Below are 27,309 nucleotides of genomic sequence, written 5' to 3' on the forward strand. Positions count from 1 at the left end.
CCTCACAGGGAAGAATTTCTTCCTAATATCCCTCCAAACCTACTCTCTGTCAATGTGAAGCCATTTCTCCTTGTCCTGTCACTCCAGACCCTTGTAAATGGTCTCTCTCATCTTCTTGCAGGCTCCCTTCAGGGCAAAATTAGATCACCCCAAAGCCTTTTCCAGGCTGAACGATCCCAATTCTCCCATCCTCTCCCCACAGCAGAGCTGCTCCATCCCTCTGATCATCCTGGTGCCTCCTCTGGACTGGCTCCAGCAGCTCCAGCTCCTTCCTGTGCTGGGGAATCAGCATTTTCTATACATACACTCGTGTACATATAGAAATGGATAAACTTCTCCTCACAGGAGATCAAATCCTTCAGATTTCGTGGAAGGGAGGGGATTCCATGTGTGTGCTGGGGCATGAAGGCCTGAAGTGAAATGAATGGATAGAAATCTCTCTCTGGAGAGCCTGCACAGATAAATACTGTGGGCAGATAAATACACAAATTTATGAGCTCCATCAACAGTGGTACCTGGAAAGACAAAGATGGGACAAGGACAGGGAGAATCAAAGCAGAGCTTTGTTAGCACCAGAGCAGCAGGGATCACAAGCTGACTTACCTGTACTGGATTGTTTCTGAAGTGGTTGAAGCTCTCAGCTTCGTCATTAAAATCCTAACTATGTTAAATAGAAATACAAAATTTATCTGGAAAAGAAGGGAGAGAGAGGGAAAAAAAAAAATGCAACCAGTCAGTAAAACAATAGCTTAGAGGATGTGATACATGCTAAAAGGCACCTTTTACAATTTCAATCTGACTGAAAACAGCCTTTTGGCTTTACCATTGATTGCAAAAGACTCAGAAGTTTACTAGAAATACCAGATTATACAGCAAACATCCAACAGCTCTTCATGTTTCCAAAACAGCAGTGAAAATGGAGTATACCATTATTGCCCTAAGCAGCTTCTTTTTACTCCCTTTTTCTCCTTTTCTGGGTGCAAGGAGGAACTGAAGGTGAGGTTGATGAGTTTGCCACTCCCCTTTTCAATCTGCTGAGCTGGGTAATTATTATTTGTGCTGCAGCCTCACCACTGAGAACTGATATTTGCTCTAATTACTGCTGTAGCATCTGGTAGTGACTTTCTTGCCTAGTGCAAGCAGGAATTTAAAAAGAAAACCGAACTGAAGAGAAGACTGATTTGGAGACTGTGATCAGTGGAAGGATTTGGCTCTGAGGAGCAGGTTTGGAGTTGCTTTCAGAGCATGAAGTAGGGCAGCTTACAAAACATGGGTCTGTCCCAAAGTTGTCAGAACTACACAACTGCTGAGGTCCCAGCACAGCTTGTGAGAAAATGTTTACCTCACACACAATTCCAGGGTCCTGCGGCTCCTGGCATTTTTCAGCCTATGAATGGAACAGTTCTGTGATTGACATCTGAGTATTTACAAACACCGCAGCAGAGCTGACACCTGAAAGGTGTTCTCAAAATATGCTCCTTCTTTCCCCGCCGTGCTGTGGGGTACATTTCAATGTTTACACGTCCTGGCATCCATCAGAGCATCCCCTGTGCCTCCTGTTACACGGTTCAGAACAAATGGAGCGATAAAACACCTGAGCAGACACTGGGAGACTGGCAGCGCCGGGAATTATGTAAACACACTACGTGAGATACCAAAACGCTGTTCTAGGAGTTAACACAGCATTTTTGGAAATCATTTCCTTAGCAGAGCAGGGCCCTGGGGAGTACCAGAAGTAAATAAACCACCACAGCTTGTGTGTTTGTTCTGCTCAGAATTGGTTTTGTCATATTAGGAGCTTGATGTCAACTGGCTCACGCTTTATTTATCAGAGACAAAACCAGCTCCATATCTGTGGTTTGAGGTGAACCTTAAACTCCTCACACTGGTGACTGCACTGCTCTCCAGCAACACAAGGAGAGATGTTCTGGCAGGCTCTGCTCAGAGGGAGGTGAATGGAGGTGACCTGCACCACAGAAAGAAAGAAAACTTTCCCCCTCTGAAATTCTGCTGCCAAAGCTTGGGGTTCTCTGCCAGCTCAGAGAACCCCAAGCTTTAGCAGCAGAATTGAGCAGTTTGATGCCACTAAATTCTGATTTGGGTTATTTCTTGGTTACTTCTACCAAGGTTGGGTTATTTCTACCAAGGATGCAAAAAAGGGACCAATCCAAAAACGTGCCAGTTTTGCAATTGTAATGGAAAGTACCAGACTGAATTATAGACTCCTAGGTAAGAGCAAATTCCAAATATCAGTTGGACTGGTCAATGGCATTATCGTGATGAACTGGGCTGAAGAAGGCATTTCAAGTTTCTTGAGTCCTACTTCAATGTGGCAGCATCCTGCCATCTGAACTGGAAATTCAAATTGACACAGCCTGCAGCAGAAAATTTGGGATTCTGGCCTTTTCTGAAATTCAGTTGCTGAGGTGTGATTCATCGGTCCAGAAGAATTGCTAGCTGAAAACTCTGGGAGTTATTTCACCAGAAACACTCTCATTCTATAAAAGTCCCGTTTTAATTCTCCCAGTTCAGCCCAGAGCACGGCAGCACCTGAGGCACCCCTGCATCCCTGAAGTCTGTGAGTGGCACTGCCACATGTGACAAAAAGCTGTTGAGAGGCCTCAACCCTCTCCAGGAGCACCAGGAAGATCCATCAGTGCCGACTTAACAAACTGCCCAGGTGTCAGAAAACCCTGCCAGGACATTATTTCTGGTTACATTTTCTAGGAGAAGGTAACAGCAGCATTGGCCACTCAAATTGAATCCTCCTCCTGAGTAATCTCAGTCTGAACTTCAGACGGATTTTCGCTCAGTCTTCTTTTACCAGTCTGCCTTTACCTGCAAACCAGAGAATTGTTGTTTTTTTTTTTAAAGGCTGGTGAATGGGACAGGTGGAAGGAGACTATCCTGAGCTGGAGGGAAGGTACTGGGAAAATGGATCTCATGTACATGCCCAAGAGGTGATGGCTTGGATGGAGAGGACCATCAAGACAGGAGAATCCTCTGGCTTTGTCAGTGCATAAAGGGAGGTTAGAAAAAATAATTCACAGCTCCTTCTGGCTTTAGAATCTCCTTTAGAGTCTGTGAAGCTCCTTCAAGGCTTGGTTTTTTTCCACTTTCTCTTAAGTTTCCCTGTTCAACTGCTGCTGCAGCAGGACAGGACATGAGTGCAGCCCTGCACACACAGCTCATGCTGCTGGCTTCATCCCACAGTTTCTCCAGGAAAAGGAATGACTGACTCTTCCACCATCCTAGATTTAGTACCTAGGAGAGAAAAGCCAAGTGATTTGGCCTTGGCTATAAATCAATTCCATCCCAGAGTGAGGAGAAGAAGAGCAAGAACATAAGGAATTGAGTTGGGTTGGCATTGTTTCTTGTTACATTAAGCAGTTGGTTATCCCAAGATCTATTTATATCCACCGGAAAGAAATGGAAACTTTTCAACAGTGGTTCATTTGACATATTTTAAATGAGTGCTTTAGGACCAATAGGACTTGGACTTGAACCAGTTGTCCACATAAATCTTCCACTGATCTTCAGGTTGCCCAGGATATCCCACGTGAGCTCCAGTGCAGTGAATGGGGCTGTGTCAATAGAGGTTTTGTGACATTACAGTCTGTGGAAGCTTAAAAATGTTTTGAGGCACCAACATTTTGTGTCTAGTAAAGTTTCTCTGAGAGGTCTTTAAGACTTGGATAGGGCCACCCCTACAATGCAGATCTTAGCAAGGAAAAAAATCCAATGGAAAATGTGGCCACAGCAAAATGCTTATTTTTGGTTTTGCCTTCTAGAAGCACATTTCAGTGTGTTCAGTTTTAATGATTTATTTAAAAGAAAAACCCACTCCATTTCAGAAAGACACCTGGCTCAGTAGGGCCTTTTAGAAGCACTCAGAGAAGTCTGATCTGAAGATCAATTTTCAGCACATGATCAGATGGGGTTTTAATTGTGTTTGTCCTTGCTGGGCCTGAGACTATAGCTGGTGGGGATGATGGGGGGAGTTTGCTCAGGAGAGAGGACATGATCTGGGAATCACGCAGGGAACAAGGCTGCTGCACACAGCCTGCAAGAGCTGAAGGCTTGGAGATGAAAATGGAACTGTTTTCTCATCTGGAGAGAATCCATACAGTTGTAGTGGCCACCAGACTGAGCCTGATTTACAGGCAGAGAAGATGAAGCCTCTGGTGTTTGTTCCTCAGACACACTGCAGTGTTTCAGAGGAAGAAGGATCTCACTCCACTCTAAAGTGAGTTTTCCTAGAAAAGAGCCTAAGTGCTGTCCTGACCAAAGTACACAATTATTTGTCAAGGACTTTTTCGTTACTATTGGAGCTCTGTGTCAACAGATTAATTCCTCAGAGCTGGGCAGCTCTAACAAATCCCACACATCAGTTCCATAAATGGAGACCCAGGAAAGGTCACTTAAGAGAGGTAATGATGACAGGCAGTGCATCCTTTTTATTTCTCTTTAGGCTTATTTTCTGTTTTCATTCATTTCTGTTTATCTCTGTTTTCTGCTTCCTAATGGAAAACATAACTAAGGATTTCTACTTTGACATTTGCTGGTAGATGAAATTAATCCAAAGGCAAAGTCTTGAAGACAGAATAAAGTGGTTTACTTCCTCTTCACTTTTATTTATGCCATGCTAAGAATATCGTTATTGCTGGAATAAGACCCTCTCCAACTACAGATGGGAAAGAAGAAGTTTTTGTTTCTTGCCAGAAGTTTAGTCTTTCCATTTCTAAGCTGGGATGAAAATTCAGACCCCCAAAAATGGTGTTACAAGCTAGTGATCCAGAAAGTATTTGAGCCATCTGTTTTGGCACTGCTCTATTATAACCTGAACACACGAGCCCAGAAACTCTTCCGAACCAAAAGAAACTTTTCAGTAAATGATCTTGGTGGTAAAATTTTTCTCTCATAAAAGCCAAACTCCACTTGAGAGGATATTTATCTCCCCTATCGAGATGAAATAGCCAAAGTGCACAAAAGAGGCAGTGCTGAACTCTGAGGGCTTCTTTGCAGTTTTCCCCAAGCCCCGGAGTTTCAAAGTGAGGTCATTAAGCTCTGCTCTTTCTTTTGAGAATTTAATGAACAACTGGCTTTTATTTTGCTCATTTTCTGCTGGGCTTTGTATTTCATGCTTCACAGAAATCTTGTGCTCCTGTGCTTCCCGGAATGTTTGTTCCTCTTCACTCCCAGGAACTGTAAAAATTATTTTATTTAGACTTCATGTTTTTATGCAGTGTTGTAAAATCACCTCAGGGTTAAGTAACCCAAATTGAGACCAGAGCAATCCTATGAGTGGGAGCTCTGGATGCTGCCATCCTGACCTCAGATGAGCACTCTGCTAGTTAATTAATGCATTGTTTTAATTGCTCTGCCATGCTGGCCTGACCTGATCCTCAGACAGAGCTTTTTATCACAGAAGTTTCCTTTTCAAAGGTCACAGGCACCACAATAAGTCCTTTGGGCAAAGGGCTAGAAAACACTTTTATGTACAACCAGGAATAACAAGATGTGATTAAGAAGAACCATCATTTCACAAACAGAAGTAGAAATTTCAGAAAATTCGTAGAGTGGACGTGGTATTGGACACCTTGCTGGGCACTTGTTGACTCCACAACTACCAAGTATAAACAGCAGAAAGTCACTAATAGCAATGGTGGCAAAATTAGAGATAAATTCTGGACTGACTGTAATCAAAGCAGCACATTATCTTTGTGCTCTGTGCAGCCAGCACAACCTGCATGCAAAACAGCAGAAATGATGATTATGAAGTCCTGCAAGAAGAACTTGGGGATGTCAGCAGGTCACGAACTGCAAACCTGCAGCAGTGGAGGAACTGCTCCTCTTTAGAGGAAAGAAATTTTAAAAATCAGTAGGAAAACTAATTTGATCAGTGCTTGAGAAGAAACATAAGCCATTCAGATAGGAAGGAGAAAGGGAAATGAAAAAAAAAAAAATTATCAATAATAATAACAAAATCTCAATCTCTGAACAGAACAATGCAGAATTGGAAAGAGAAGAGTGAAGAGAGTCAGTAAAAACTAAGAAAATATTGAGAGAAGCAATTGTATCAGCAAGGAGGATGTTTACATAGGACTGGGGAATGCTTTTCAGCAAAAAAAATTCCCCATAAATGAAATGCATACAGCTACATACTAGGTGAGATATTTCTATACATAAAGTAGTAAGTGAGAAAACTTGGCTTTCTTTGGAAGATCAGAAGAACTTCAGCAATGTGGCCTGTGGTGTTTGAAATGGAGCATGACACCAAAAGAAGTGAAGACGGCAACAGGACGAGGGGGAAGGGCTTCAAATTGAAATGGAGTTGGTTTAGTTTGGATATTAGGAGGAAAATCTTCCCTGTGAGAGTGCTGGGGCCCTGGCAAAGGGTGCCCAGAGAAGCTGTGGCTGCCCCTGAATCCCTGGAGGTGTCCAAGGCCGGGCTGGATGGGGCTTGGAGCACCCTGGGACAGTGGAAGTATAACTCTCACTTATGAAAACTTCCTTTTTGTCAATAAATCAGCTGATTTTGTTGATAAGCTTAAGCACCCCCACTCTCTGATGTGACAAACGTTGAAAACACCCCATCTTTCCACAGCCTTGGTTATGAAAAACAGAACTAACTCAGGTATTTACGGAGAATTTTTCCCTGTCATGCCCTTCCAGAGCATCAGCCAGTGGTTGCTACATTGAGATACTGATATTTCCCATAACCTGAAGCTGGTCTGACCAAATTCTTTGTAAAGAAGAGAACCAAGGTGTGCAGGGAAGAATGACGTGGTTTGTGAAGTCCTCTGAAAGAATCAATATGAGGACGAGGGAGATCCAGTGGACAACCTGTTACCCTGGTTTTTCTGAGTTTTTTATAGCCTTTTGATTTTCATAAAATGGAGTCAGATCTTTTTAGTTACTGTACAATATTAAAAGCAGTTCTACCTTTTTCCCACATATGTAACATAAACAAATCCTTTGTTTTTCATTCCCTGTCCTTTGTTTGCATATTTCTAACCTGAAAACAATTGTAACTCACGGCTGGTCTGGCCAGTTGGCTTGAGAGGTAAAAACTCTAAAAGCCAATCTTCTGCTAGACCCACAAATGTATATAAAGTGAGAAATAAAAAAAAGAGGCTCTCTCTCCGCCTGGATTCAGCCTTGAGCTGGATCGGAGAAGGACCTCTGCCCTGCGAAACCTTTCTCTCCGTGTGACTGCTTTGTGTGTCTCGGTAACAGACAACCCTCTGAAAGCAATTCAAATCCCAAACTCCAAAGGATTCCATGGAAATTTGGCTGTTGCAGGATTGAAGGGAAGAGCACTGTGCATGAGAACACAAGGAAAAAAGGGCAGGAATACATATATATAAGTGTATATATACTGATATATTATTCTGATTTATCAGTGGAAAGAGGCTACCAGCAGATCTGTGCTGTTTCACATGAATTTCAGTGATCTGAGATTCGTGTGAAAGGGATTGAAGAACAGGCTGACAGATTTTTAGGGGCATCAAACTGCTCAGAACAACAAAAATCAAGACTGATTGCAAAGAGCTGTCCAGGGACTGAGTGATCAGGTAATAAACTGGCACAGGAAATCAATCACCTGATGTGAAGGTAACACCACGGGGGAGAAAAACAATCTCAGTTTTACATGGAGAGTTAAGAGCTCTGGGAGTTTTCATTCACAAAAGAAATGCTGGAATTACATTCACTGGCTCCTTGAAAACCTCATCTCTGTTCCCAGCAGAAGAAAGAAAACAACAACAACAACAACAACAAAGCCTGGAAATACTGAGAAAGGAAATAAACCAGGCAGGAGGATGCTGGTGTAAAAATGCATTTGTGTGGTCACACCTTGATTACTGGGGCCAGCTTTGATCTTGCCACCACAAAAATGCTGCATCTTTAACGAGCAGCACATCATAAAGACCTCTTGGCTATCTGTGGTTTCCTCTCCTGAGCAAAATTCCACGCTGAAATGAGGACCCTTAACTCCTCTACTTGTGATCCAGGAATCTCAAAGCCAGGGAGGAAAATTTTTAAATAGATAATTTAAAAATAGATAACCACTGAAGCGGCTTTATAGCTGGGGAAGCTGAGCTTTGAGCAGCAATCTAACTTATTCAAAATTAAATAAATGATGAAGGCAGAGGCAGAAGTGAATTCCAGGTCCTCCCCCACTTCATACACCCACTCACTCCAGCACCTAATTGGTTGTAGTGAATTATTTTCAACCAGACACATAAAAACCCCAGAGGTTGCAAAACAGTTCAGTTCTCAAGAACAAGAGGGAAAGAAGAAAAAAAAAAAAAAAATCTATGAAAGCTGAATGAAAGGTTTCGGGGGAAAAAAAAATGATCTGCCTGTTTGAAAAATTACAAATTTGAAAAATTACAAGTTTATATAGTCTTAGCTCTGAGAAATATTGCAGAGCAGTTCACAGCTGGGGTCGATTCACAGCAGAAGTTACTGAGGGAAAAAGCAGCTCAGGTGCCTGCCTCTGGTGCCTCTGCTCTGAGGTTTGTCCCCTGACCCTGCTGTGTCCTCGTGGTTCACCAGTTCTTTGGCAGTTTTACATCTAAAATTGAACTCAAGAAATTTATTTTCCTTCATAAAATCAGGAGGAAATTCACTTCCTTGGCATTTTTTCCAACCCTTTGTCCCTTCTTTAGTTTCAGAGAGGGGCGTGTGATTAAAACTTGGTTAGGTGACTCTGAGAAAACAGATCAGAATTAAAAACCCCTAATGTGCTCATTTGAAGAGAAATCACCTAATAGAGTGTGTTTTTCTGGTGTTATCAGAAATTAAATTTCAAAGCATCCAACATGCTCCATTATTAGTTTTCTTGTGGGATATGTACAAGTCAAAATCCATTCAGGAATGAAACAAAAAAAAAAAAAAAAAAAAAAAAAGGATGATTACTTAAATTTTCTCCCTCAGATGTTTTGTCAATAAAAACACAGGTTTCTTGCCCAATATACAGAATCAGCACTTATATTCAATCTCCCCTTTTTCTGAAGTAGTTTCTGAAATTGTTTCCCTGTTTTCAGCCCAAGTCAATCTCCAGGCTCCTTTTACAGACAAGTAGAAAAATCAATCAATCAAACAAACAACTCCAGTGCCTCATTCAAAGTTTTTGTACCCGAGATACAACCCAACAATGTGATCTAGAGATGGATTTGAGGGCTGCTGCCACGATCAAAGGCCTTTTTTAGGCCAGTCTTTATTTCCCAGCGAGGCTTAGAGCTCCTGCATGACCTGTTCCTCATGTTACACCATCCTGTGCTGCAACAGCTCAATGCACAGAGGTAAGAAAATGAGAAATCAAAACCAGTGGAAATAACTCTTGACAGAAAAAAAATCCTTAAAAATAACATTCAAACAGAATTGCTTCTTTAGAAGCAAGTTTTATCCCTCTAAGAATATTCAGCCCTCTAAACATGTTGCCAATGGTCGGTGCAACGATGCTTCTGGAATACACAAAAATGTGTCCAAGAGGTGACCAAAGCTCACCTGAGCTGGACACTGAGCTCTTGGCTCCTCACTCAGGTGGGTGAAGCCAATTTTAACTCCCAGGTGCACAGGAACTGTAAATTCATGGAGTATTTAGAATTTCAGCTTTTAGTGTTAGCCCTCTTTTGGAAATAATACAAATTTCTTCTTGTGACATTCGTGTCTCTTTATTTTTCCCGCAGAGGCCGGGGATAGTTGTCTCACAGAATTGTCACAGAATGGTTTGATATGGAAGGGACATTAAACCCACCCTGTTCCATCCCCTGCCATGGGCAGGGACACCTTCCACTATCCCAAGCTGCTCCATCCAACCTGGCCTTGGACACTTCCAGGGATCCTGGGGCAGCCACAGCTTCTCTGGGCAACCTGTGCCAGGTTCCCACCCTCACAGGGTAAAATTTCTTCCTAATATCCCATCTAAATCTACTCTCCAACATCTTCCAACCATTCCCCCTTGTCCCATCAGGACTGTGCCCTGTCCTGTCCGTTCTTTCACCACACACAGCTGCAGCTCCGTTTCAGTTCCTCATTAGCTCAAATCCAGCTCGTGAGGGGTGACTGAGAGAGGTCACAGAGTTGTCCTGCTTTTGAAATCCCTGTGTTTTCCATTTGTGGTGCCCACTGTTCACTGGAGGGAAGAGGAAGGCAGCACTTTGTCCCATCTGTGCTAAGGCAGAGACATCATCACACCTGAGGGTGGTGATGCCTGGTCGTGCTGCCCTGAGTCCGTGGCAGAAGTCAAATTTCGGTGCTCTTAATCCAGCACTTCTCACAGCACCCTTGAAAGGGTCAACAACTCCAATAACAGCAAGTGATGCTTCAATTATTATCTACAGCTTAAATTTATTCACAGAAGGATGAAAAAAATGAGCATGCCAATCGGCTTTAGGACACCGCGGGGTTGTGGGGTTTAATTAGAAACACTCCAAAAGTCAACTGACAGTTCAAATAAAATAGAATTTAAAAATAAAGCAGGGGAGAAGATTTTAGTAATCTGGAGCTTTTGGATTTGCTGTTTAGCAAATGCTTTCCTCCCCCAGCAGTGCTTTCTGAGGGGAATAACCCTGAGGCGAGGGGAGGAAGGGCTCGCCATTATGTTATTTCTGTAAATTGTATCAGCTCCTTTCCAATCCACAGCGCAATTACTGCTGTTACCTCATTAGTGTGATTATTAGTGCTGTTATCAGCACTCATTAGTGCTCTTATCTCATTAGTGTTTTAATTAGGGCTCAAGTGCAGACAGGCCAAGGTAGGAAGGTTCAATTCACAGTGTCTGGGCTCTTCAGTCACCAGCCCAGTTTAGAGGGGTCTCAAGGCTGTTCCAAATTAGAGGCAGATACAATGACAAAGTGGCAGCCCTCAACTCTACCTCCATCTTCTGGGACTCTTTGGGGTCTTTAAGTATTTACAATGCTGTTTTGGGGAGAAAAAATGCCATTTTCATGACTCTATGGTATCCATCAGGGATGTTACCCAGTGATTTTACAGATCCTGTGGACTAAAGGGGTTATAGAAAATTCAGATTTCCAGGCAATGATGTGAAACCCAAGTGCTCCAAGTATCACAAATCTCCCACCTTGTGTTGTCTAAATAGGCTTTATTTGTGAGGGAGTCTCTGTATCAGTGAGGTCAATTCACTGTGAGGCTCTTTCTGACTTTGTGATGCCTCCCTCAGCTACACGAATTATATTTTGTGTATCACATCCATTGCTGTTTCTCTCCTTAGAACACAAAGAAAAGATTTTTTACGTAAAAATATACTCATATTATGTTTGGTTTTTTTTCTCTTTTCAGGTGATCTTTTTTGCTATATTTTAGCAATGAACCCAGAAATGAACTCTCCTGCTCTCAGGACACACACTCAGATCAGCCCCTGGGTAACACAGACTCCTTTTTCACACAATCCCATGAACAAGGCGCTGACAAGGTGAGAACATGAGGCTTCTTAGCCTGGAGAAAGCTGCCAGTGGTGCCTGTTCAGGAGCACTTGCAGCTTCCCCATGGGGGTTGGAGTGACATAAGGGACAGCTACAGCAAACCTTGGTTCCCTAAGAGAGGGGAACCCACCGAGCTCTGGGAATTCGCTGTTGGTTCATCTGCCTGGAAGAGCAGAATCATTTTTTTCCAGCTTTGTCCTTGCTAATAGCTAACTAATACTTTCCATCCACACTCAACTGTGTGGTTTTTTTCTAGGAAAGCACCACTGTGCTTCAGCTGAAGGCTCAAAATGGGTTATGAATGAGCTTCCTTTTCCCTCTGCCTACTCTTGGTTGGCACAAGAGACGGAGTGTTGGGTAAACAGATAAACAGCCTGGTAAGCGTGGGCAGCACTGGGAAGGAAACTTCACAACAGGAAATCCAGAAACAAACACACAGCACTGATGGAGATGTGGGAAATGGAGACGACTGTGCAAGATGCAAGTCCTGACAGGGATTATTACGTTTTTCTAATTAATGTGTGTGACAGACTTGCTGCAGCTTTCATGAGCCCCAAGTGGAGGAGCAGATATCATAATGCACCCCCTGGCTTGGAACATTTTTCTCTCTCACCTCTCAAAACCTTGTACAAAGGCAAAGCACTGCAGAGGGAGGAGGAAAGAATGGCCCAAACCCAAAGGAACAGCCAAAACCAAATCGCTTCAATACTGGCAGCGTTATCTGCTGTGGCCACTTCAGAGAACACCTGAAGATGTTTGGCCTTGTTTGTGTCTTATTTCCCATAAAAAGCAGATGTGGAACATGACAGATCGAATTTCCTCTCACTGGGAGAAGGCAGTGTCCTCCCACCCACACAAACACTTACCAGGAGAACAAGAATCACTGGCCCTTGGTAGATGTAGTCAATATATTTCCCTGGCTCTTTTCCAAACCAGCACCTGTTAAAAACAAGTAAGAAAACAATTTGTAAAGGCAAATTCACTTCTTTTAGACTGTAACATGAAGGACATTATGGAGAGGTGTTCCTTTACTCACTGCATTGTTTAATCATATATAAATAATCAGCAAGTAACTGAATTTTCTGCTGCACATCACCTGTTGTTGGACATAGATCTGAGCCCCACTTTTCTCTCCCATTAGAACATTCGTGTTCCCTCTATGGTTTTGGCTATTGCCTATGTAAACATTTAGAAGAAATATGAGAACCTGCTATAAGAAGGATGCAGGAGATGTCTCAGAAAGGGATTAAAGAAATATTCTGTGTAAAGAGAAAAACGCCCCTGTTATCCACTGCAGTGCCCAGAGACACATTCCACAGAGTAAGGGCTGTTAATTAAAGCAAATGTCCCAAGTTGCATGGAAATGCTGTCTAAGCAAAACATTGAATTGATAAGGAGTCATCCCATTGGCTTTGAATGAATCTGGGGACCACTGGGGACTCTGAAGGGCTCAAATCCCATGTACATGTGACACCTGGGGACATGGGTTAGTGGAGGACCTGGCAGTGTTGGGTGAGTGGCTGGGCTCCACGATCTGAGAGGCCTCTTACAACCTTAATCACTCCACGGCTCTTGGTTTTTTGTCCTGAGATTTAGGTGGTTTTAGAATCTTTTTGCCTTCCGCAAAGCCCTGAGCCAGACGCAAGAAAGAGACGGAGTCTTCAGGTTCTGATTTTCAAGGTTGCGTGCTTTATTTATTATTTCTTATCTTACAATTTTCTCAGTGCCCAGCTGAGATCTGTGCAGCTGCTTGGGCATCTGACAACTCCCCCTGCACTGGGCTGTTGCTGCCTCTTACACTAATTGTTACATGTTCTTTATCTATCATTATTTGCCAATACCTATCACTTATACTAAACAGGCCATCCCTACTTTGACCCAATCTCCTTAAACTACTTTGTGCCACTGTCACTACAGAAAATGGAGTGAATGAAGAAGAAAGAAGAAGCAGGAGACAACGCCCCAAATCCTCCATCTTGCTCCCATCCTCTTCCATACTAAAAACCCAAACCCACTGTTTTCCACCCTGTGATAAGTTAAACTACTCTCTTTCACACTCTTGTGGCCTGTAATTCATCTCTCAGTGTTGGAAGCCTTTCCCTTGGACTGGGATCAAAGCCAGTGTCTCTCTGGGCTCTGTGCCCGGGTCCCAGACCCCCCTGTCCAGGTCCCAGACCCCTCTGCCCAGGTCTCTGACCTTCAAGGGCAACCAAAGGAACGCCCTGGACTCCAACACATGGCCACCAAAGCCAGCAGACAGAACCAAATTCCTGCTCCAACATCCCCTTCCAAACTATCTGGGACAGCCCAAAACGGGCTGGGAAATGGGCTCAGGTGAAGTGAAATCACAGGTGAACTGAGCAGCCTCAGAGCAGAGGAGAGCCTGGATGTGCCCGGGGAGGTGACGGAGTCGCCACCCCTGGGTGTGCTTAAAGAAAGCCCGGATGTGGCACTGGGTGCTGTTGTTTATTTGAGGTGTTAGGGCTGGGTTGGACTCGATGATCTTGGAGGTCTCTTCCAACCCAGTGATTCTGTGATTTTGTGTCACACGTGACCAAGCGCTGGCTGGACTTCCACTGATTCCAAGTGTTTTTCTCCTTGCTGTGTTACACAACAAAAGGACCCCGTGATTTCACAGCAACCCACACTGACACTCACTTCATCTTCTTCACTGAGAATAATAAATCTGTTCTGTTTATGGTGGTAAATGAATGAGAGACTGGGCTCAGGTCTGAACTCACACCATTCCATTTTCCTTGGGGTAGTTTTGGTCCAGGCTAAAAACGAACCAAGTCCAAAACTATTCCTGGGGAACAAATTTGGAGCTAGCAGGAGCCAGAGGACATTCCCAATAGTCCACAAACTGCAGCTCCCCCAATTTTGGAGGCCAAGGAGGTTTAATAATACCTTCTGTGAATTATTCCATGCTATTTGGAAGTCAAGCCCTAGGAATTAATCCAGGCCCAGATAATTTAGTATTACAGATACAGCCATGGGCTCTGGATCCAGAATTCCACTAAGCAAAGACAGCTTTGCATTTATAATTCCTTAAGGCTTAGATCATTGGAGCTCCAGATCCCTTAGGAAGTAGATTTTGGAGTTCAAGGGTCTGAGAGTTTTCTTCCCTGTCATGGATACCCCATAACAAATCTATACAGCAAAAGTTATGCCTTCCCCATGTTTGCTTTGTGAAACAGATAATTTAGTGCCACTGAAGCCATGGAAACGAGGGTAATTCCTGAGCCAGGGAGACCACGGAGCCACAGCTGCACTTTTACAAGCAGCAAGATGTAAAAAGATTGCCCCAAAGAGGTTGGAGTCTGTAAGACTCGACCTAACGAGTCCAGGGGAAATGAACTGGGATTAGGAAAGCTCTGGTTCAATGGGATCACACCTCACCCTCAAAGCCTCTCTCCAGAACATGTTTGCTGGAACAGGAGGAGCTGCTTGCCCATTGCAAGATGCTCTGAGTGGACAGCAGTGTTGAGGTACGCAGCTGGAATCAGGAACACAGTTCAGTACCTCACAATTATTTGCCTTTTCTTGGCTCAATCCCTGCATCCTTTAAGTTCCAAATGAATGAGGGAGCTTTGAATGTTTTAGAAATGTGAAAGATGTCTGCTGTTCCCTGGTGCACTGGCTGAAAACGAGTGTGATTCGATAATTTTGCAAGTCATCTTCCAAAATTTGGGCCTGAGAGCAAGACTTGGAATAAAGTACTTCCTCCAGCCAAGTTATCATCCAAGAAGGATCCCCAGGGCAGCCTTAAATGAATGAAACTGTTTTTGAATTTTATTTTTTTTAATGTAGCTGGAAAGACATGAAAAAAAAAATTACAAGATATGCCAGGGCAGGAAACAAATTTCTCCAGAACTTGCAAGATCTGCATTTCAGAGAAGATTCTGAAGGGTATTTTGGGAGAGCTATTTTTTTACTGCCTGAAACTCAGAGAATTAAGGGAAGCAAAGAGAAGCAGAGGGACTAATACGAAGCAGACTGAGGCATGTGGCGGAACTTAGTGGGCTAGAAAAAGTCAGCAAAGAATTTGGAACTGAGCTGGTACAGCACAAATGAGGTTCCATGGCAAAGGCTGCTTGTTGTTCCTTGGAATTCAAATGTTGCTTAGCTGGAAGACCAAAATGCTGAAATTTATTATCTGAAGTCCACGATTAGATCAAGGTTGTGAAATAAGGTTGTGGCCAAAGACAGATTCTGCAACACAGGACTCTCCAGGGGAGTTGGTGCTCCAAGGTTCCTTTTGGAGGTAGTGGAGAAAAAAAAAAACCAACAGCTTTTTTGGGTCTGTGTTTTTCTCATTAGGTTATAAACCAAATCTGTTACATTGTAATCTAAGTATTTCTAATTAAATCACGTGAGTAATGCCAGAGGAGAATTATTTGCCAGAAACATAAATATCTGCAATTGATTAGCAATATTTCATATTTAGAGTCTTAACTGTTCCAGCTAGGACTTTTAGCCAAGGTATTGCAAACTGCCCTGCCAATCATCTGGACTCCTGCCTTAAATCCAACACAAGCCATCGTTCCTGCAATAAAATAATGTCTTTAAAACCAAAAAGAGCAACTTAAATCACTGGCAATTATTTTGTGCATCTCTGATGATTATTTGGTGCCTCTGTGTGAAGTAAAAGTAATTTAACCACTTTTTATTCTTTTTTTTACCTCTGGAAGGATAAATAAACACCCCCTGAATATTGAAGAGTACAATTTAGGAAGACAGTTGTGGTAAGACTCAGATATGTAAAACACATTTCTGTTGAATAGCACTACTTAATATTCTTCAGTGTTCTCTGATAGTTCTTTATATAACCAAACCCACTACTGGTTTTATCATTGTTGTTAATTAGATCTGCCTAATCTTCTTCCCCTTAACAAATGTCCATCAGCAAAATTACTGCAATAGCCCTTAATAATTCGTGTGCATTTTTTTTTTTTTAAATTGAGATTTAACAGTACTGTTTTTTTTTAATTTTCAGAGCTGCCCTATTTTGCTGAAGAACTGATAAACCCCAGACAGGATATTTGCCACAGCACCAATTACAGCTGCCTCACTGTGCAGAAAATGATCTCTATTAAATACAAAGATAAAAGAGTTGGGAAGTTGGCTGAAGCATTTTCTCAGCATTCTTTCTATTTTGAGCTTTTAAACTACAATGAGCTACACAACCTGGACCCCAGCTCAACCTCCAAACAACTTCACTGGATACTCAGACAGAGAAAGAGGATTTTCCCACTTTTCCTGAGTTTTGGGCAGTCCCAAACAGTCTTGGAAGCAGCAGACAAGTCCACGACTGCTGCCTGTGTCCGGTCGGCTGGGTCTGACCTGTGGGAGCAGCACATGACTCCCCCAGTGCTCAGGACAAATGGACAAAAGCCCAGGCAAGGAGCAAAGCCAGGACCCTGGGTTTTGGAAGAGGAACTTCCAGCTGTTTGAAGAATTAGTGGATGAGATCCCCCTGGGAACCTGTCCTTAGGGACAGAGGGACTGATCACACCTGGCAGCTCTTTGGGGACATTTTCCTTTGAGAACAAGAGCTCTGCAACCCCACGAGTAAGAAATCAGGCAGGACAGGAAGAGAGAGAGCGAGGACCAGCTGCTCAAACCGAGGAAGAAGGAAATGCACAGCCAGTGGAAGCAGGAATGCGTGACCTGGGATATGCTTTGGATGTGTATTCATTTCCTAATTTGTTTGGAGAGCCACACAAACATGAACATTAACATCACTTACTGTTCATTTTCATAATACAGCTTGCCAATGGCCCAGGCAATGATGATTGGACAGGGAATACCTGCAGGAGCAAAAAAAAAAAAAAAATTAGGAATTAATCATGGATGGATGGATGGATGTGTCCATGGTACCAAAGTAAATTCAGATTTGTGTGAGGATAGTCTGAGTTAATGAACGGGAGACTCTAAATAATAGTGGTCCTATTTTGGTCTGCTTGAGACTTCACAACGGCTAAGATCTTTTAATTTAAAAATGAAAAAAGATCATCTCAACAAAACTTTAGTACCAGTAAGGGAAGTTATTAAATATATTAACAAACACACACATAAATACCTATATTTCCATAGAAGTGAGCAGAAGAATTTTGGCTGACTTAAAGGCAGTTTTGGTCCCTTTTCATCTTCCTGCAGCTGATATAGCAGAATCTTAAAAGACAGTACTTAAAAGACAGTAAGTGTTTAGGCTTTTATTTCCCAGGCTCCAAGAAGCTTCTAAACATACTGGGATCTCTAGATGAAGCACAATTTCAAAACTTTCAACATTTTTTTTTTGAGTTCAGTGTTCCTTATGAAACAGGATTGTGAGAAAGAAAAGCTTGATATGTTGCAGTATCAGAATTCTTGGGGTTTTTTGCCTTTTTTTTTTCTTTCTGAAGGATCCAGCTACTTTTAACTTTACAGACATCACTGCACTCCCTAACAAGTGTTTGTGTTTGGCCTTCCAAACCAGCTGGTTTGAAGGGGATTTGCTGCAGGAGGAACCTGAAAGGGAGGAAGAGGAGACGGAAGAGGCCTCTTGACTCACGCTCAAGCAAGGACCAGACCGATGGCGAAATTAAAAAGGGAGATTTTTTTTTTCCCCTCTCTGTTCCCCCTTTAACTTCTCACCTCAGGAAATCCCAAACAAGGCCAGCCTCACCAGCTCCATCCCCCATTCCAAACTGCAGGTCCACATCTCTCTGAAACCACTGAAACCTCTGAGGTGACTCCACCAGTATCTGCTCCTCCCCCAGTGGGAATAACATAAAGTGACTTAAACCCCCATGCAGGAGCAGAGGTGGATTTGTCTCTAACACAAATTTGTCTCTTTTAACCTCCTCCTTGCTGCCCCTTCTGTGGGAAATGGAGGCTTTAGAGAGAACCACAACACAGAGGGGATGGGGCTGAGCTGCTGAGGGGTTTAACCTCAGCAAGGAGCACAGCAGCTCTGACCTCCTGCCCCATCATCCCTGGTGGCTCCTGTGCCCTTCAAATGATTGTTTTGTTTCATCCTGTTCCCCACGGATTCAAAGGGTCTGGTGCACTCATTTCCCCACGTTCTTGGGAGGAATGGACAGAGAAAATGGAGCCACGTCCCCTCTCCTGAAGGAAAACATTTTATTTTTCCTTGTTAAGTGAAGAATAAGGATTTGAGAATAAGACTGGTAAAAAAGTGTGTATGAGGAGGCAGAGCAGAGCCAGAATGCACCCCAAAGGTGCTGGAAAGGTTTATTCAGCTCACAGCACCCCTGCATTAGTAATGAGAGACCCAGAGGATTCTGACAGAGGTAGGGAGCAAAACACCAGGGATCAAACCAGTCTGTCACAGCTGATTTTCCAGTTTGCTGAGAGAATTGAAAACTACTGGGGAAAAAATTGAATCACCTCCCTAAATAAACATTTTCTTTCTACTACAACTCCTCTTTCCTCCCATTTGATTTTGGATTGAATGACATATTTTGTTTCAAAGGCTGTTTCTGCATTCAGAACAGCAATCCAATTACTTCTGCAGAGAGGGAGAGGCACTTCTGAACAAAATGTCATTCTGCTTTCACACACACAAAAAAAAAAAAAAAAAAAAAAAAAAAAAAAAAAAAAAAATTGGTGACTTTTTTTCACCTTTCTTCCTTCAACAGGAAAGAACTTCTAGATTCACTAGCTCTGTTTGACCTTATATTTTCATTCAAGTGAACAAACCTTGCATGGGGCTTGTTCTGCCAAACATCCCCTGGCCGAGTTCAAAACATGGAGATGTTGGTTGGGAAGGAACTCTGAAGGTGTTTGCTCCAATTTCCTGCTCTGAGCACAGCTACCAACACTCACCCACCTCAGCCAGGGCTTAGTCTGGCTGAATTTTTAATAACCCCAAGGTCAGAGGTTTCACAGCTTTTAAGTCACATGTTTGAGCGTTCCACCATCTCCTGGCACATTTTCTGCTTTCTTAACATCCAACCAGAACCTCCCAGTCTGCAGTTTATGGACATTGTCCCTTTTTATAACACCTGCTACTACCAAGCTGAATTTGGCTCCATCATCTTTGTAACTATCTTTCAAATCCCTCCTGGTACCAAGCAGATCCCTTCTCCTCTTCCTCTTTGCCAGATCAGAGAAGCTCAGCTCCTTCAGCCTCACATCATGGCTCATGTTCTTTAGATCCCTGGCCACATTTTCAGCAGGAGAATCTCCGGTTTTTCCACAGCCTCTCTGACCTCAGAAAGCATAACTGACCACAGCATCCCAAAGGCAGCTTTGCCACAGAGTCTTTGAGTAGCCCCAAGGACAGCACAAAGATGAAGTGTGACTCTTTGCTGAAGGCTGTTTTCTAGGAACAAATCCCTCAGCAGCTGTAGAGTTGGTTTGGCAGATAATGAGGCTCTTCTTCAAGCCAGCTCCTCACTTAGAAGCATCTGTTCAGAGTGAGTGGTCGAGATTTCACCCCAGGGGGATTTATAATGTTTATTCTTGCCTCTCTTCGTCTTTAACACTTTAATGCCAGCTACCACAGAACACCACTGTAACCACAAAGGTCACTTACACCATCCTATGAAGAGAAAGACCCATTTCCTCAGCTTGTCTGTGGAGTAGGTCATCACTATAGCAGTGTGTAAGTAGCAGCCTTCCACAAACATCCAGAAGAAGTTGGTCACCACGAAATAATTGTAGACAGTGGTAATACATCGACACCAGGGCTGCAAAGGGAAGAGAAAAGAATATTTTAAAATTGTGCTGAGAACATTGAAAAGATTCTGCATGTTGTGATTCCCTTAAAATAAAATAACCAATGGTAGAATTCATTCATGGGATGCAGATTTATCCTGTGGCCTGGATTCACAATATTTTAGGCGCTGACAGGAACTCACAGATCCATCTGTGTCCTTCTGCTGAGGCTGGCTTTGAGCATCACATGCAGGATCTGCTGCACCTAAACCTGTCTGGAAAATCCAGGTTCCAGAACAATCCTCCAAGAGGAGCAGGTCATTTGATCACAGCTGAGCTGTGTCAATGTCACACTCTTGCTTTGTTTCCATTGAGGGGAAGAAGCATGATTGACATTTAAAGAAAGAAAATACTTTAAAGTCATGTTTTTATCAGCCAGTTTATCCCCTCTGTTCCTGCCACTGGTGCTCCATTCTATAAATCACACCGTGTCACCTGTGAATTTTGCCACAACCTCAACAGGAATTTTTTGTGTATCAGTACAGGCATCTCCCCAGAATGGCTGTGCAGTGTGGGAGGCACAATTAGATCCAGTTGGGAACATCCCAGCAATAAATCACAAGGAACTGAGGGTAATTTCCACAGTGCTGCTCACCTAAGTCTGGGAAAACTTCCTTCTTCCCAAGCTGACATGGAGTGCATTCCCTGAAGCACAACTCGAATTACCTGGGCTCTCTGCTATCACTGAATTTGGTCATTTTGGTCTCACCATTCTCCAGCCTTTTAATTAACTCTAGTGAAGTATTTGCAACTTTTTACCCTCAGTTAAGTTTATTTTGGCCTTCATATGCAGGAAATTTTCACGGTCTACAGGCAGCCACCAGAGCAACAGATGCACCACCATTCCCAGTAAAATTCTGAGGTTTAAGAATGTACTGGGCAAGAAGCACAGTTACAAAATGACAGCCCATCCCTAAGTTGTGATCACTTCTGTTTATTGAATGGAAATAAAAAGAAGAAATCTTTTGGATGTGTTAACACTTTCATTTCTGTATTATTTCATTAATATTTGAAATTTAGTTTGGTTTCACCCTCAGAATAGGATTATAGCCCAAAACAACACAGAGGAAGCTGATGAAACATTTTTGTGTTCAAGAGTTATGTTAAAAAACCATAACTCCGTCCGTTAGTTTAAGGGGAATTTAAGGGAAGGGAAGGGAAGGGAAGGGAAGGGAAGGGTGGAAGGGTAAGGTGGAAGTTACGTTACAGTTCAAGTGCAGGTGAATGTCAGGTCGAGGAAGGAATTTTTTACCTTTCATGTCCTTTTCCTTTCCTTGAATTGCCTTCCTTCCTTTCCTTTCCTTTCCTTTCCTTTCCTTTCCTTTCCTCTCCTCGCCTTTCCTCGCCTTTCCTCGCCTTTCCTCGCCTTTCCTCGCCTTTCCTCGCCTTTCCTTTCCCCTTGCCTTTCCTTTCCCCTTTCCCCTCTTCTTTACAGGAATTGTAAAAAAGAATTATATCCAAGTCAGCTTTTCCTGTGTCAGAACTAAGAGGAAGTGGCCAGTGGATTGAGAAGATTCTGAGACAGACAGACAAATAAAAATAATGGTGGCGAGATCTTGCCCTGCATGACTTCCATAGGAGACAAGGACAAAATGAATTTTGAGCAAGTCCTTTGGGAATTTATTACTATTGAATAGTAAACCAAAACTGCAGAGCTCATTAGCTCCCAGCTTTCTGTTTATTTGACTGAGGATTCTTGATCCCCACTTGTACCCACCATTAGTCTCCAGATAACTTTACCAATTCCTTCTTGATTTTTTTTGTAAGCATTATAAACTTATTTCCACATTGATGCTTCTGTATCTGTTATTTAATCTCCACTGATGAGCACAGAAGAGATCACACCAGCAGCTAGAAAAAATGATGTTCCCATTCATTTTGGTGGTGTTATTTTGACTGGCTTATCCCACAATCACATAACAAAGTTATCACCAAGCTTGTATAAAGCACCTTTCCCAAAAAGGCTGCAGAGAAAAGATGAGTTAATGAAAACTGGGGCACGTGATGATCCATCCTGCAGATTTGTATTTTCATTGTCACTTTGTGCTCACATTTTAAGAGGTATTTGAGTCCCGTCTCCAACAGATTTTTCCTAAATAATGGTAAAAGTCTCAATAAAGACTTGCAGCATTATCATGAGAGCAAGTCACACAGCATGAAACTGTTGAGCATAAAGCTTGTAAACTCCATCTTCTGGAGTGTGAGACTGTCAGAAACACAGACGGAGCTAACAGTGAATGAACAGAATTTACATTTTCTCAAAGGAACGTCTGGGTGAATAATAATAGAGATTTATGCACAGGCATCTTCTTTATTGGGCACTAACAATTTCTCTGTTTGTTTTCCCAAAGCATGGGATTGAAGTTCAGAAGTCACATCTCAGATTTGAAGAGCTAATCAAGGATGATGAGTGCCCAGCTGACACTGAAATGAGGGGAAGCATGGGAATCTCTCTGAGCACGTGGATAAGTGTGTCTTGCACTATTTATACAAAGAAACTCAGCACCCCAAGCTCCAGGGCAGGGCCCTGCCACCTCCCAGCACTCACTTCATTGCTCTCGTGGATGTTGTGATCTATCATTTGAAGCAGGAACCACATCACATTCCTCAGGATGAACGTGGTGATCAAGTTCCAGTGGATAATATTCCGCAGGCATCTGATACTCCTGAGCAGGGAAAAACATTTAAGTGAATATGTATAATGAATATACACACACACATCAATAGCTATAAAAAAAAAGAGTAAATTCTGTTAATTGCACAGTTTAAACCCCTGCAATCCCTCTGTTACTCTATGAAACAGGAGGTTTGTGTTTTTGCAAAGGCATGTACAACAATTTGTCTTGACAACACAACTGAATCAATTCAAACAAGAGAAATGTTTTTTTCCTACTGGAAAAAACCAAAAAACGACATTCAATTCAAAACCGAAAATCAACCATTCAAACTGTCATTTCATCACTGCTTATTAGTTTTGCTCCCCTTCCCTCCATCTCTGGAACAACTGGAATTGATAGTAAAGCCTATGAACAACCAGGCTGCCCTGGAGGCTGCTGAGCAGCTCACAGAAGGAGATTTAGTGACAAATTACATTTGATTAATTCCTGAACAGGCTCACCTGTGTGAGTCTGAATTAATGCAACAGGAGAGCATGAACTGCCTGGTTTTCAATCCTGGGCTTAGCTGGCTGTACCTTAAACAAGGAGGAGCTGCACATCCTCCTTCATCAGGAAATATTTGTGTCTGGTTTTAGTCTCCCCCAGCCCCCATTCAGGTGCAAGGTAAATGATGGGCACAATGTAAAATATGAGCCACAGTAAGCTGGGACACATAAAACAAGAGAGGGCACATCTGAAATACACCTGCTGCTGGAAATGGCTCCAGGAGGCAGCCAGGGCATGATGCTATCACTGGAGCAACAGAGTTACTCATGACAGGTTCAGTCATTTAAAACCAGAACATTTCTCTTCTGATTCTTTTTGAATTGGTAAAGGATGGCAAGAGCCAAGCTGCAGCGCTGCAGCCACAGAATCTTCAATTAAATTATGTTTTCTCAGCTAAAAGCAAACCACTCCATTCATGAAAATCGCTTCCATGGGGTTTCAAACAGCCAGGGCACTTCCTGGGATTTGGCAGTGGCAGCATCAGGCTCCTTGCTTGCCAGGGATGCTGCCAGATAATGTGGGACAAACACAGAATGTGGCTCGAAGCTGCTCAGCTGGAACTGACTGATCTCACCCCAGGGACAGCAAAAGAGAGAGCTGCAATCCAGTAACCAATTTTTTGTTGCCTCAGGTCTTTTGCACGGCAAACAAGCCACTCTTCTCAAAAACAAATGCTGTTTTCCTACCATAAAACACTCACTGTATTTTTCCTAGGACTAAATTAGTCTGTCTTAGGGCCAGAAGCAATTCTGTTATGTCCCTCAGCCTCACAAATCTCTCAGAGATTTCAAACAATTTAGCAAAAAAACAAACAGAAGACCTCCCACACATGACATACTTACAGAGAGAAACTCAGAGGTATAACCCTGCTAAGCCAGTGTTAAAATGCCCTCTGAGTTTAGCAACTCAGGCTGCCAGAATGAAACTATTTGGTTCTGAGCACCTCAGTGACTCATGATGAGAACAAATCTCCAGCTGCTCAGGCCCTTTCTCTTTTATTTAAGCTACAAACTCCAAAACGCTGCTCTTGGACATGGCAGACACGTCTCACTTGGAGAATTTCACTTTTAACAAAGGGCTGAGGTTCAGGGTTTGGCTTTGAAAGAAATGAAGCAACCAAGCTGCCCATGGTGAGCCCCAGGAGACCACCCGGCTCTGAAACATCCTGCTCAGGGCTGTCCTCCTTGGATCATTCTGCACATAACTGTCCTGCACATAAATGCTCTCCACCTGCATGTTTGATTCACTCCCTCCAGGTCAAGGATTAGCAAATGAAAGGATGAGTTTGAAACATTGCTTCCAGGGAGAGAAGGAGGCAGGGGTCTAAAACGAAGGAAATTCAGGTCAAACTGTGAGTTGCTGAGATGAAATTAATTGCTTTTGAGAGCTCCATCAAACAAAACAGATCTGGCACATTTGCCACCTGAATGTATTTCTTGGCAAAAGTAAGATAAAGGAGTGGGGGGGGGGGGAAAACTCCTTGCTGCAGGCATCCATTTAGATATAGATATGTTTACCGATTTTTTAGTGTAATCATCCCATACGCCTGAACATCACTAAATCTGGCTAGGGGAAATCTTACTGCCCCAAGATTTACAGCAGGACATTGGACTGGACACACAGGCAAACAGGATCAAATGAAGAGCTGTAGGTTTTTGATTCATAAAAAAGAGTCTTTTCCCCAGGAGGATCCCAGTTATCCAAACCACACTGTCTTCTTTGTCTTAAAATAAACCCAGTGGATTTGATAATCTCAAAGGTTTTTTCCAACCTTAACAATTCTATAGTTCTATGTTTCTATCTAGTGCCTACATGATCTTCACCCTCCTTACTGCTTCTTGGTTCCTACTGGTTTTTATTTCTTTGCCCATTGCTCTGCATCCTTCAGACTTTTAATGATGGGTCTGCTCTGTGTTAGAAACCCTCAATCTTAACAGGTAATTATCAAAACACTCCTTGTTTCCAAAAAGCCCTGTTTGTTGAGGGAAGGTGTGTTCCTGGCATAAAATTAAGTGAAGTATAAATGTAGCCAGCAGCTGGAATTGACCAAAGCCTGAAGCTTTAGTTTGGGACATGAAACAGGGAGAGTTGGCTCTCCTGTCTCACTGCCTTTAGCAAAAGCCATATTTTGGGTATGCCTAACACCACACCACTGCCTCATTCCCTTTTGGAGATGCTGGGTGTGTGGCTTGGATGGTAAATAGACGCTTTCACTGCTAAAAAGCTTCGTGGCTTTGGGGATAACAGAGCCATGAAAGATAATCTGAGAGATGTCTGAACGTGTCACATACTTTTTTAAATAACCCAGGCAGTGATGTGACCCCAGGCACAGAATTGTTTTAACCTTTTTCCTTTTTTTTTTTTTTTTTTTCTTTCTGTTTTTCCTTTTAATTTTCTTTCAACAGAAGTCCCAACTAGACACTGAAAGTTTGTTATTGTTCATAACGAGCCCAGAGACCATCATTCTGCCTCTTAACCACCAGCAGCACAGAAATCACAGTGGCAGAAACACAATTCACAGCCAAGGGCAGGGCAAGCTTGAGAAATAACTGTGTCTGTGTCAGGTTTGTAGTGGGGAGGGAGAATCTTCAGGATAATAAAGTGTGTGGAGGCTGCAGGGCACAGCAGTGCAGGGCTGCAGTGGATGGAACAGAGGAACAATCTCTTGGCAGAAAGCTGCTCTCATTTTCAGGCACTGCTGGGGGGTGGAATTATTGTAATTTTGTTGGTGTAAAGCATCTGGGGGGGTACTGAGGAAAGGGTCTCCTCATTCCAGACTGCTCTGCTGGGCTCAGGAGCTCAGCCTGCACACAGAACTCATCTCTGCAGCCAGGCTGGAGTCTGAGGTGGGCACTGAATGAAGGACATTTCCCAAACTGGACAACAAAAGTGCTGAACAACAGGAGACCTGCAGCACAGTTAATGTTTGCTGAAAGGTCAAAGCTGACCTTGTCATACTCATTCATCTCAAAGCCTGAGGAAAAAAACCTCAGAATACTCATAGGAGTAATTTATCCTCCATGGGTCTTTTCCTGGCTCTTTGCAGATAGAAGGTAGCTTAAATTTATGAGCCTTAATTTAAATGTAAATACTCCTGTTACTCATGAAAATGACCTGTCCCATTTTGAAAACTTAAACACTCATATCAGTCTTCTATGACAATGAGCCTCACAGTTCCTTTCTCCTTGATTAATTATTGGCTTTGCTCTGTGGAGTGGAAAGGAAACCAAGCCTGTGCTCCAAGAGCAGCAGTAACTGCCCTCAGTGGCAGAACAGGAAAGGAATACTCCTATGACACTGCACCTGGCAGGAGGTGGAATTTAAAGCACATTAAGCTGTGTTACAAGTTGGTGAACAAAGCTTTTTCGGAGGCACAGGGGTTGGCATGAATGAATTCCCTCAAAATCCAGAAGCTATGAAATCTGGGGTTGTTCTTACCTCAGGAGGGGGATGTCACAATCTGGGGGTGGTGGCAGTGGCAACATGAAGAAAATGAGAGCATGGAGAGCAGAGAGCTGCCTCCCAAGAGGGAAAGAGTCATGGGGGAGAGGGGAGAAATGGGAGCTGAGGAGACGGCATGCTGAAGCGCTGCTTCAGACACAATTACAGCACTGCTGGGAAGGAATTGTGACTTGCAGAGCCATTCAGAGTTCCCCAGCCCAAAGGATACGATGACAGAAGGTTTCCTATTCATCCTCATGACAGGTAACATCTCTTATGTCATTTCCACTTGTTTTACAAGCCTTGATGTGTGCTGAATGGTGCAGGAACAGCAGCACAAATCACCACCCCAGAGATCCTGATCCTGAAGGCTGGCACATCACAAGACACCACAGACTGAGGCTATGGGCTTCCACTGAGGATGAATTAATTATTTCCTTCCTACTCTAATTCTTTTCAGACAAAAATCACTAGTCAAAGCTTTGGCTGGACCCTTCTGCTAGCTCTTCCCTGGTGCACGGGTCTGA

The 27,309-nt window shown here is 43.0% G+C and overlaps 1 protein-coding gene across 3 annotated transcripts in view; it reads right to left on the bottom strand.

Annotated features, from left to right (window-relative positions):
* Window positions 1–27,309, bottom strand: part of CRHR2 (corticotropin releasing hormone receptor 2) — a 138,205-nt gene that overhangs the window by 19,297 nt on the left and 91,599 nt on the right. For all 3 annotated transcript variants that reach the window (XM_040062418.1, XM_040062425.2, XM_040062435.1), the window contains 5 exons: window positions 22,726–22,843; window positions 19,996–20,149; window positions 17,203–17,263; window positions 12,320–12,392; window positions 604–689 (listed from right to left, as the gene is read on the bottom strand). In XM_040062418.1, the coding sequence (XP_039918352.1) occupies window positions 604–689; window positions 12,320–12,392; window positions 17,203–17,263; window positions 19,996–20,149; window positions 22,726–22,843 (492 nt within the window). The remainder of the gene's footprint in view (window positions 1–603; window positions 690–12,319; window positions 12,393–17,202; window positions 17,264–19,995; window positions 20,150–22,725; window positions 22,844–27,309) is intronic.

This window comes from Hirundo rustica, chromosome 1 (genome assembly GCF_015227805.2).
Source record: "Hirundo rustica isolate bHirRus1 chromosome 1, bHirRus1.pri.v3, whole genome shotgun sequence".
In the NCBI taxonomy this organism is placed as follows: Eukaryota; Metazoa; Chordata; class Aves; order Passeriformes; family Hirundinidae; genus Hirundo; species Hirundo rustica.